Source organism: Clarias gariepinus, chromosome 3 (genome assembly GCF_024256425.1).
Source record: "Clarias gariepinus isolate MV-2021 ecotype Netherlands chromosome 3, CGAR_prim_01v2, whole genome shotgun sequence".
Lineage (NCBI taxonomy): Eukaryota > Metazoa > Chordata > Actinopteri > Siluriformes > Clariidae > Clarias > Clarias gariepinus.
Window position 1 is genome coordinate 14,807,501 of NC_071102.1, and position 12,500 is coordinate 14,820,000.

General features: G+C 39.1%; 1 protein-coding gene across 1 annotated transcript in view; it reads left to right on the plus strand.

Moving 5' to 3' along the window:
• creb3l1 (cAMP responsive element binding protein 3-like 1) overlaps positions 1 to 9,444 on the plus strand; it is a 41,237-nt gene extending 31,793 nt beyond the window's left edge. The window contains exons 9-12 of the mRNA XM_053491432.1: positions 1,760 to 1,859; positions 3,314 to 3,467; positions 4,303 to 4,534; positions 7,421 to 9,444. Of these exons, the coding sequence (XP_053347407.1) occupies positions 1,760 to 1,859; positions 3,314 to 3,467; positions 4,303 to 4,534; positions 7,421 to 7,457 (523 nt within the window). The 3' untranslated portion in view covers positions 7,458 to 9,444. The remainder of the gene's footprint in view (positions 1 to 1,759; positions 1,860 to 3,313; positions 3,468 to 4,302; positions 4,535 to 7,420) is intronic.
• The last annotated feature ends 3,056 nt before the right edge of the window (positions 9,445 to 12,500 follow it).

Consider the following 12,500-nt stretch of genomic DNA (forward strand, 5'->3'; position numbering starts at 1 on the left):
TATTTTTATTCACTAAAGTTAACTCTGGTGACTAATGTGTTAATACTGTACACTGATGCAAAGTGAGTGGAACTGTGTATAGGGCAGCTAGAGCCCCCCAGTGGCCTATGATGGTACTGCAATCACTTTACTAATGAAAAGAAGTGAGTAAAGTTTATTCAACTTGCAAGTTTAAAAGCAGTGAAGACTTCACCCAGTTACCCAGTGTGCCTTGCAAATTTCTGTTAATTTTGTTAGACTTCGAGATTCAACCACCATGCATAAGCATAATGTAAACACACACATTTGATACAGCATAACTAAATATCATACCGCATTACATACAAATATTAAAATATTTAAAGAAACAGAAACATTATGACTTTAAAGAGTTTTATCTCTTAGTTGTGTAATAAGAAGAAAGCAAAGAAATGTGGTGAAGTGTTCTGATAGGTGGGATGGTGGCTCAGTGTTTAACACTGTCGTTTGCACCTATAGGGTCTGGGTTCAGTTCCCGCTTTGGGGTGAGGGGGATTCATATACACATCTGATTTGGATAAAGAGTGTACACTGTATGGCCAAATTGGAGATATTTTGTGTAACAGGACATTAGTTAGACTTAAAAGCACCACACACTCTCTCTTTCTCTCTCACACACCCACACACACGCACCAAGCAGAAGGGGGAGAAGAATATGTCTTGGCTGCTGAATGTGTTTTGAGAGAAGATACAGTGGGTTTCAGGGTTTCAGTGGGAGACTGAGAGAGTGATGGGGTTTAAATGGAAACAGACTCACTCAGTGTTATTCCTAGACTTATAGACTAATATCCTTGAGTCCTAACGAGCCCAAACTGTAAGGAAAAACTCCCTATAATGAAAAAAAGAAAGGAATCTTATAACCGCTCATTTATATTCATATATAAAGAGAGAGAGAGAGAAAGACAGATTTCTTTTAAGAATTTTTTTTTTTTATTATTGTTCCTGATTGATTTCTCTCACTTCTGAAGGAATCTCCCAGGACTTTGTTCTTTTCTTGTAGTTGTGCTGCTTGAACACCATAGAGCGCTGTAAAATTGTGTCTACACACAAATCGTGCTGATATGGTCGCCTCTAGATCAGTTAAAATGAAAAAGTACAGATGGAATGATGTGTATTTTAACACAGATCAGAATGTGTCTTCATGTGCACCTTCATTACAAGATGAATGTAGTGATGGGTCGTTCATGAACCAGAAGAACGAGTAGTCTCGGAGAGTAATTCACTCATTTCCTGATGCGCGAAGCATCGCAAAACCTCTGTAGGTTATGTACAGGAAACAGAACTGAGTAGTTACCTTCGAGTCTTTCGGTCCGAATCGTTCGTTCTTTTGTCACTCCCATAGACGCTATGCGGTGCAATAGATACAAAAGGACGAACGATTCGGACTAGAAGATATGAGAGGTGAGCTGCTCATTCTATGTTCCTAGCTGCATCGTAATATTTGCATAACTGGATCTATAAACCTAAATTTTGTATGTAGATGTGTTGGGTGTCTGTTTATTGAAAATGTAACATTTTATTTTATTTCTGATCAAAAGAACGAAATTAACTTAATGATTCAAAAAAAGATTCAAAGAACCGAGTCACTAAAATGATTCAAATTTTCCATCCCTAGTTTCCGTCCCCTTCTACTGTAATGGGATTAAATTAGGATTAACAGACTCCTAACTTAATTAAAGACAGACGGAGACTCTCAGACATGCGATATACCCGTCTCACACTCTACCTTTTCTTTCTGTAGGTCTTTGCTGCAGCAGTTGCAGAAGCTTCAGGCTCTGGTCAGTGGCAAAGTGCCTCGATCCTGTAAGATGGCCTCCACACAGACCGGGACCTGTCTCATGGTACGCCCTGTCTTACTCTTCTTTCCTTTCCTAAAGATCTTAGGTGCATTTGTATAAAGGGAGAAGCAAAAGTCACATTATGTGTGTGTGTGAGTGTGTGTGTGTGCTGGACTATGTTGAGGAAGTATCAACAAATACCAGCTCGAAGAAACAAGAACACACTCACTGTCATCAGTTATTCCCCTTTCATTGTGTGATCTATCCCTCTATCTATCTATCTATCTATCTATCTGTCTGTCTGTCTGTCTGTCTGTCTGTCTGTCTATCCATCTATCTCATTTCATTTTACAACCCCAATTTTAAATTCGCATAAAACAAAGTCCTACCCCCCTGTCTCTCTCTCTCTGGTTCTGTCTCACACACAAGTATTTACTACATATTAATCACATATAAGCATGAGGTCTGTAATTAATGTCCTTCACCATAATTGACATCATAAATCTCTGACGATTATATTACTGTACACTTGAATGCTAATACTGTATAAATTCTATAGTTGGTATTTTACAAGTAACTAACTTAAAAGACCCTAAAGAGCTCAGAGACTCTAAGTATTTGTAAGGTGTGCGTATGGACTGTAAAGAAATCTTATCAAGTGTATTTTAGTTTTGTCAGTACATCGGTCAGAACTCATTCTTTCAATGATATCTTTACGTTTCATGTCTGTCTGTCTGTTAGGATGTATGTCTGCATGTCTGTATGTCTGTCCTGCCAGATTTCGTCACAACATCACGCAAAACTGGCTGGACAGAATTGAATCGGTTTTTAGACATTAATGAAATGGAAATGTTGAATAGAAGTGAATGAGCAGTTATGTGCCAGATTACAAACCAAAAGTTTTAACATGGAACTGTGCATGCGCCCAACTGTGGGCGTGTCTTAAATCAAACGCTGGATGGAAATGTTTTGCAGTACTTGCAGTAAAAGCAATGTTATGGACAGTTACAGAACGTGCCGGATTTAATAATCTATTTTAAAATAATCTACTAATGCGCTACTTGCTCATTGTAAACAAACACCTGCACTAGTAGATATTAATTAGAAAAGCTAAAGTTAATATTTTTACTGAGATTAGTTCATATTTTGACGGCTGAAATAACAGCGCTGAAGTGGTTTTAAGTGAATTTTAATACGCTTGATAATTTTAAGACACTTTATTAAACTTTATTTAGGCTGACATTTACGCGGCTCCAACCTGAAATAATAATAATATCACTGATTACATTAAAGCTGATCAGATTATTTTAAAAACTATTTCTACAACCTCTTTTCCTGTCAGTGACAGATACTAACGTTGGTATGAAATAAAGGGGTGTAAACAGAGTGAGTGCGCTTGAGTAGTGAGTGAGTGAGTGAGCGAGTGAGCGAGGGAGTGAGTGTCACACTGACTCTAGATTAGCTGGTTGTGGCGGAGCGGCGCTCTCACCGTGTGTGTGGTTCCTCCTCTCGGCCAGGTGGTGGCGCTGTGTTTTGTGCTGGTTTTGGGCTCGATCGCTCCCTGCCTGCCTGAGCTCTCACTCTACTCTTCTTCCTCCACCTCATCCTCACCATCACACACGGTGAAGTCCAGCCCGCCTCCCGCCACTCACCTCTACACCACCAGCCAGGGTATGTGTCCCGTCAGGATGTTAGATTACTGACAGTACAGTGCGTACAACACATCAGACTGTCTAACAGAATGCAGACTCCCTTATCTCTGTCTGTCTGATTTCCTTACTTTCTCTCTCTCTCTCTCTCTCACTGTCTATTTTTGTTTGGCTATTTTGTTGCTGCTCTTTATTTCTCTCCCTCTCTCTATCTTTGGTCCCAGTACTGAGATCTTGGGACTTCCAGGCACAATGGCTCTGTTCTCACTCTCTGATTAATGTTGAATGTCTCACGCTGAGATATGAACCCACAACCCTCACCAGCCTTCTTTTTCATCAGTTACACACAAATGCACACACACACACACACACACACACACGCACGCACACACTTGCTACTGAACATAATCTTTCCGCTATTCAAAAACCTCTTCCATTTTGAGGAAGGCTGGCTGTGTTGCCATAGTAACTGAAGATCAGCTCAGGCCCAACTCAATTCTTATTAATCACACATTTACACACACACTCACACACACACACACACACACACTGCAACCTTACCAATAATGCATTAATGCAAAGTATGCCCGGAAAAAATCTTTCTACCAGTAGCACTAATCTTAAAAAAATAGATTAATTATATAATTATAATTATTATAGAATTATAGAATAATACAAAAAAAACAAAGTAACATTATTGTTGATGATGATGATATTAAGAAGAATAAGAAGACTAGCACTAGCACAAGTTAATTACACTGTAGTTTTAACACAGTAACACTCTTAACAGTTACGCTCTTATTGTGTGTGTGTGTGTGTGTGTGTGTGTGTGTGTGTGTGTGTGTGTGTGTTTACAGTCCGCTCCCGCAGCCTGCTCTTCTATGAGGAGGGTTCCCCGCTGGAGAACAGCCACAGGAGCCTGCTGAGTGTAAAGACGGGGGAGGGGGCGCCACAGCCATACACACAGGACCTAAAAGAGACCCACAAGCAGATCCACACTCACATCAGCACCTACCTGAACCCAGCACAGTCCAACAAGAACAGCAGTGGCACCCCCCTCCTCCACCGAGAACCACACTACCATACACGGTGAGCACACACACACACACACACACACACACACACACACACACACACAGTAGTCAGCATTGTAATATTGTATTAATAAATACACTGGTATCTCACATTTAATCAGAATTTCATATTGCAAAACTCATTTTCTCATTGGAAATAATGTAAATGCAAATAATCCGTTCCAGCCACCCAAAAATATTACCAATATTACTGATTTCCAACATTATAAGCATATTTGTGCATATAAAAACAATTAGAATGTTTAGAAAAGACATGTAAATTAGATTAAATATGAAATAAAAAGAGAATAAACCTAGCTTAATCTTAATTTATGATTCCTTTTGGCACCGGCTGCCACAACCGAAGGTGGCTCCTTTTCTTTTTGCTACCGTCCTTGCTAACATTCTTGGAAGCCATGGTGCTACGTCTTCACTAAATCTTGCACCAAATGGAAAAAAAAAAGCATAAAAAAAAACGTAAAATCATTTCAATTGCCTGATGCTAACACATATGCCGAAAATCCTTCAAATGCAGAGGCAAATTTCTTGCAAAGTTTCAGTTCTTAAGGCAACAATTAGTAAAATGTGTCCGTATGCTGGGGTACCGCTGGACCAGTGGCGGCTGCTAGCTTTTGAAACAGGGAAAGCTCATATTAGGCCTTCATCATAAAATATTTGTACGTAAATTCTGCCCTCCGTTCCTTTTGGAGAAAATGGTCAGTGACCCTGTCAGACCAATTGGTCGTCTTTTCCAGGGACTTAGTTTCCTCTCAATGGCCAGGAGAGCAAGGTTGCTCAAACGATCTTGGCCCATTGTGTTGCGAGATTTGCTGCTGTTGAATAAACTGCTTGATAAGCCTCCTCTGACCTCTTCTCCTTGACAAAAGCAAGGAGAGACACAATTTCTTTTCTTTGCTGGACAATATCAAAGACAATATCTGTCTCAGAGAATATTTGTTCATACAGTATGTGTACAACATGAACACAAACTCAAAGTCCTCCAGTTTCATTATGAAGCCTTTGGCAGCATCTAATGTGTCATCATCCATGCTCTCATCCTGGGTAATCTTGTCAAAAGTCTGCAGGAGGCCATTATAATTGTTTGCCACAGTGCTCACTATGCGTGATGTGAAATTCCATCGAGTAGGAGCGTTTCTGGGCAATCTTAAAGACCCTGCAGACTCAAGAAAAGTCATCCTTTTTGTGTGCATAGCAATGCTCACACTGCACTAGGGGCTATAACTTTAACTTTGGCCCGTAGGCCATTGAGAGATGAAGCAAAGACAGCAGCCCCATCGTAGGTTTGTGCCACAAGTTTTTCTCTAAAACTGTAGCTCTGCATGTTCGCATCTTGACCCCCTGACACATCCAAAAATCCAATGAAGCACTCTTGAATTTTACCTGCACTATCCACATATCTAACAATGACAGACAGTTGGGCACGGCAAGATATTGCTTCAGTTGCTTCATCCACCTGCCATGCAAAAAAAAAAAGGAGCAGTCTGAATTTCACCTTTCATATGATCAGAAACAGTGGCTGTGAGAGCAGAGATCAAGTCATTTTGGATTGAGTGGGAATGCCAGCTCCTGACGGCCAAGCAAGGAAGTCACATCAATTAGACGGTTTAGGAAGGCCCTGTTTTTTTTTGTTTTTTTTTACTGTTTCATTATGTTTTGCCTGAATGCGAAGACCTTCATTGATTGCATGTTCAAACCTGACCCTGCCCAGACAACTTAACCTTGCACATGAACTCACATGTTCTTTGCACTTTTTATGCCTTTTGTATGCCCTGTCAAAGTTACCCAGATCCCCAAAACCCATGTTTGACCAAACACATCCCATTCCCTGAGAAGGTTTCGTCAAGAGGCATGGCCACCAGTACATTTTCTGTCACAGCACTTTCAGTCAGCCACTTCACCTTGTTATACCAGGAGAGCTGAAAAGACCTGTCATTTTTTCCTGATTTTTGCACCAGATCAATCTTGAGCATTGGTCTGCCCTGCTATTTAATTCTGAGTCTCTCCTTGTAAGCAAGACTACTAAATGGTTTTGCCAAAAGCAAGTCAACAATATTAGCACCGTCTGCATCTGCCATTTTGCACAGCTTGCTAGCTGGCTAGTTTTCCCTTCCACGAGGAAGGGAACGAACGTTTTATGAACGAACTAACTTTACAATGCTGAAACAAGGAGCAAAGTCAAGAACGCTATAATACGTTTTTTTTATTATTTAAAGAATGATTTGTACAAGCAAAAATGGTTTATATCACCAGTAAACAATACGGAGTGCAGCAGTTCTTCGTACCACTTCACCTGCAAATCCGTATGGGACTAAACTCGAATGTCTGTAGCACTGATGTGTATACTTAAGAGATGCTGTCAATCAAAAAAGGGGTTCCGCCCTTTAAACAGCGCCTCCAATCATCATGCAGCAGCCCAGCGTCCTGGCCCGCCCACTGCTCCATTCACTCCCAGAGAAGCTGAGCTTCCTTGGAATGACGATTTTGGTGAATTTATCCAATTACCGTCCAGCTTTTCTGCAGTGAAAAAAGCTCCTCTGTGCTTGTCCATACTTCATAGAGCTCCAGTGAAGCTGGGCTTCAGAAGGGTTTAACGCGCTGTGCTGCACGGAAATGTATGACAAGAAAATTGCGTTAAACAATCTACGATAAATACCTGATTTTGAACGAGCTAGTCATGAAGTTGAACGCGTTCTAGCGCACTTTTATTAAAACCAATATAAATACGACAGTGCATATATGAGCATTTATTTTCTGACATAGTAGAGGAAGCGGAGCCTCCCTTGTAGTCTTAGAGCAGCTGCCACTGCGCTGGACTCACATTTGTTAATTATTTTCAAAACACTTTTCTCAACCTCAATATGATCTTTTCTTTTGTTTTCAGACAGCATGATCCTGACGGAGGGGCTGAATTTTTCTAACCCCTCTGAGCGGAGCTGCCTACGTCACGCAGGCCTCCGCTGACCTCTGACCCCCACGCCATCTAGGCCCTCCCCTTAGTGGCGCTCCCTAGTGTTACCACTCTTTCACCCCCACAAAACCCCGTCATCGAGACGTCATACACCACTCTCAGACACGCAACCTGAACACACACCTATGTGCAAAAGAAGATAATCCCAGAGAGGAGAGAAAAGGCGAATGGGAGAACGATCCGGAAGAAGGGAGGGCTAAAGAGGAGCCGTTCTTCTGTCTACACTCATAACAAAGTAGTATTCTGTCTAAGATCCTAAGATTCTTCTTCCTCTCTGTTCCCTTTTGATAAAAGAAAAAAAAAAATCAGTAGTGGTGTAATCACAGGTCCCTGATGTTCTGAGCGTCATTTCTTTTTGTTTTATGGGCCAAAAGTGTTAAATACAAACGGCATGATGTTGGTCCAGCTTGACTGGGCGTGGCTCAGGCTCTGAGAATTTCACTCCATCAGACTTTTCCCAGATCTTTTACCTCGTTAAAGCATGAATCTAAACAGAAATGTGAGTATTTCTCAAAAAGCAGCTAATCACCTTGATTCGTTTGAACATCTACAGTATATCCTGATATCTTTCGCCCGTGGACCCATGTCACGTTTAATACTTTTGGCGCCACATTCATCTGTCACCAGCAGTGTAATTCCTTTTAGTGTTTGTAAATTGTAATCCCACCTAAGAACAGTTGATGCATTGAGTTAAAGCTGGACTGCACTTGTTTTGCACTAGGAAAACGAATTGATTTAAGTGCCTTCGAATTCTTTCTTTCTTTCTTCCTTTCTTTCTTTTTTTCCCTCCACATGGTCATATTTAAGATTGACTATTTTCTTAAACTCCAGTCTTCTCTTTTTCGATTCCTTCCTAGATAGCTTACTGAGAATTAATAAAGGTATTTTTATTATGTTTGTTTATTTTGTTTTGTACTATTTTAAATTTTTTCAAAGATCTAGATGCATTTGTACTGAATTTAAAGTATCCATAATATATTCTAGTATTGTCAGCATTCCAAAAAGAGCATATTTATTTTATGCAAAAAAAAAAAAAGTTAAAGTTTGTGTTCTGTTTTTTTTTTTTTTTTTTTTTAATAATTGCTATGGATGATGTAAAAATTTACATGATCTTTCTTTGTCATAACTGTTAAACAGTTTTTGTGTTATCTTTATTCTGTATAAAGAAAAGAAAGTTTTGTATATAGGGTGGTTGGAACCAGGACAATCAGCAGTAATGCCGTTAGAATAGTTATCTCCTTACTTTCTTTCTTGCAGAATATTGTCTTTTTGAAATAAAATAAAATGAAATAACAGTGTAGCTACAATCTTACGTACAATTATGCAGCCGTGAGCCTTGTAACATCTGCAAATTCCGGATATTTGTTAATAAGATGATGAACCACATCAAGCTGCTGTCCATGACGTGATTTCAGTGTGTTTTCTATAAACGCTATAGTTTATCCAATAGTTCCAACTTTGTTCTGTTTAATTTAGCTAAATTTCAGTCAGTGTACAGTATACATTTTCAGTAACTTTGCGTCTTCATAAATACATTAGTCCATTAGGGCTAAAGCCTGGATCAACTTGGTTCCGAGTTAAAAGGGTTGTCTTGGATTTTGCTTTAATAACGATACATGGATGAAATGCTTAAAAAACCTCGACCTCTCAGTGTGATTATTGTTGTTACCGCCTGTGTCCTCATCCTGATTATTGCCTTTTGTACATATGACATTGATGGTCGATTCTATCTGTAAATATGGAGGATGTATTTTTATATTTCTGATGCGCTCTGGTATTCACTACGCGCCTACGGTGGGGGTTGTGGACCTGATGCTGAACTTTGGCACTGTTTCGCTTTCTTGCTGCATGTGTCTCTCTCTCTCTCTGTGCTTCGAAACTTCTGTCTGTTTCTGTCAATATTATACCAAAGTAGAGTTAGAATGAAGCAAAATACAAAAATTTGCAGAAGCAACCCTCTGTCTCCTTGTGTTTATTTATTCCTATTTTTATAATACATGTATAAAAGGTCGAAGCAGGACGGAGTTTATTATAGACATGAAACCAAACCCTGCAGCGGGACGGCCCTGGAGCAGTTTAACAGGTTTTTAGGATGTGGGTTTTTTTGAGTGTAGGATTACAGTGTGATCACTAGGGGTCAGTCACTTTCAGCTTTTAAAGGTCAGTTATTGCAACAGTACTCACTCATTGGCTATACCAGTGGGGGGGTTATATATATATATATATATATATACATATATAGATATATATAGATATATACAGCATAGGTTAAAAATGACTACATTAATAAATTGGAAAATATATATATAGGAAAATATATATATATATATATATATATATATATATATATATTTTTTTTTTTTTCAATTTATTAATGTAGTCATTTTTGACCTATGCTGTGTTGCCAGCACACACGTTTATGGGTTTGTTTAATTAACCCAGTCATTTTTATGAATCTCCTTAGTTGTTTTCTTTGCTTATAATGTAATAGCAATAATTTGACTTTTTTGGGGGGTTAGACATGAGTGCAATTAAAATTTAAGGGACTTTAATTACAATGAGGACTTTTATAGCACTGGCTGAACAGCTGGTTCTGTTTACACTCACTGACCGCTCCAACACCTGATTTGTTCATCCAACCATGTGTCATCAGTGCAGTGCATGAAATAATGCGGATGCAGGTCGAGCATCAACTTCAGTTAATGTTCAAATTAAACATTAGAATGAGGAAAAATAAGCGCTCTCTGTGATTCAGTAACTGTGGTGTAGTTTTCAGTTTGAGGCTTTCTGAAAGATCTCCCCATATTTTTGAAGAACAGTCTCTAGAGTTCATACAGAATGATGCATGGAACAAAAACCAGGAACTGGAAGGGCTGCGAAAACTAAAATCACTGGTGAAATATAGGCAGTTGAGGAGTGTAAAAAAATAATAAAAACAACAAATAATAACAAACAAATATATAAATTATTAAATAATCTCATGGCTCTCCTATTCTAAAAACATGTCCTGTGTGTAACTTAAGTAAGCAAGGAAGGAAGAAAAGAAAGAGGGGTAGAAAGAAGAAAAGAAAAAAAGGAAGGAAGGGAGGAAGAAAGAAAGAAAAAAGGAAGGAAGGGAGGAAGAAAGAAAGAAAAAAGGAAGGAAGGGAAGACGAAAGAAAAAAAGGAAGGAAGGAAGGGAAGAAGGAAAGATAATAGGTAGAAAGGGGAGAAGGAAGAAAAGAGAACAAAGGAAGGACGGAAGGGGGAAAGGAAGAAAGGGAAGAAGTAAGGAAGGAAAATAAGGCTGGAAGGAAGGAAGGAAGTCAAGGCAAGTCAAATTTATTTATGGAGCACACAACACAGTTGACCAAAGTGCAGTTAAATCCTAAAATAGAAACTAAGGAATTATTAAATAATGAATTCATAATAAAAAACCTTTAAAATGCCACAAGTATCACTTTTATCGTATTATATTTCTAATCCCTGCTGATACATTTAATGCTGCTGTTGTTTCTCAGTAATGATGTTTGATTTAGAGGAAATAAAAGCCACACACACACACACACACACACACACACACCACACACACATATCCATAAAGTAGGCCTACACCCACTCCAGTACCAGATGGACTACATGAATGCTGCATGATAGACTCGACTTATTAAAAGGTTAAGCCTCTTACAGAACACTCAACATACGGGAATTCCTACAGGAGGCTGGTGGAGGGTTCATAGATCTAAAAATAAATTCAAATCGATCTTTTTTTTTTAGTCTGTGTCTGGAATTTTCATATGTGATTCATCATTTCATCACCAAAGATACATTTCAGTTTAATTTAAAATAGACACCCAAAAGGACATTTATATACTGTATCTCTTCATAGAAATCACTTGGGCTTCAAGAAAATATCCTTTTGTTATTTATGTCCATCAAAAAAGTATTAAATGATTTCAAGAACATATCGCAATTTTTTGTTGAGGTTTATTGTTTTTGTACTGTATACATTCAATCATTGGAATTAAGGAATTACCAAAGGGTGAGGATAATATTTCATAGAAATGGTGGACACTCATGGAATGCCTCTCGTCCAATCACATAACTCGATACTACAATAAAATTATTAGCTCTATATCTATATCTATATTCACATATCTTGTAAATTATGAATATTATTGTTTTTTTTTACTGACATGTAGCTTGTCATCATCATCACCATCAGCAGCAGCAGCAGCATCTTCTAAACCGCTCTATCCTGTGTACAGGTGCCAATCCATCACAGGACTCTCTTACACACACACACACACAAACACACACCCACACAAACACTACGGAAAATTTGTAAATACCAGTTTACGTAACCTGCATTGGATTGTGGAAGGACACTAGAGCACCAGAAACCAAAAGCAAAAATGTTTCTAGACTAGTTTTGTAAATAACAGATTTTTGCCAGCAGATGGCAGCAGAATACACAGAGAGCACCGATCTTCATAAGTCAGTGTGCCAAAAGACATCGTCCTGTGTACATCGGGAGCTGTGCAACTGGTGCTATTCTGATTTTTTCATCATAGGGAGCACATTAGAGCAAAGAGTGAATGCGAAATTCTGTGTGAAACTGGAAGAATCTGACGCAGACACGCTTGCCATGATTCAGCAAGTTTATTCCGATTCGAGGTGTTTTGAGTGGCATGAACGCTTCAAGCGTGGAAGAACATCACTGGAAGATGACAAAAGATCAGTAAGACCCTCAACAAGCTCAACTCCTGATAATGTCGAAACCATTCAGCAACTTGTGCATGATGTTTGTCGGAGAACAATCCACAACATTGCTGCTGTTGTCGTAGTGTCGTACAGAACAGTCCAGGCGATCCTCACATGTGATTTAAATCGTGTTGCTGCCAAGTTCATCCCTAGACTGCTGACCCAGGAGCAGAAGGAACATCTTGTCGAAGTCTGTCAAGTCAGCATCCATGGATGACCCGTCCTTCAGGTCGAGGAACGTTACCGGTGT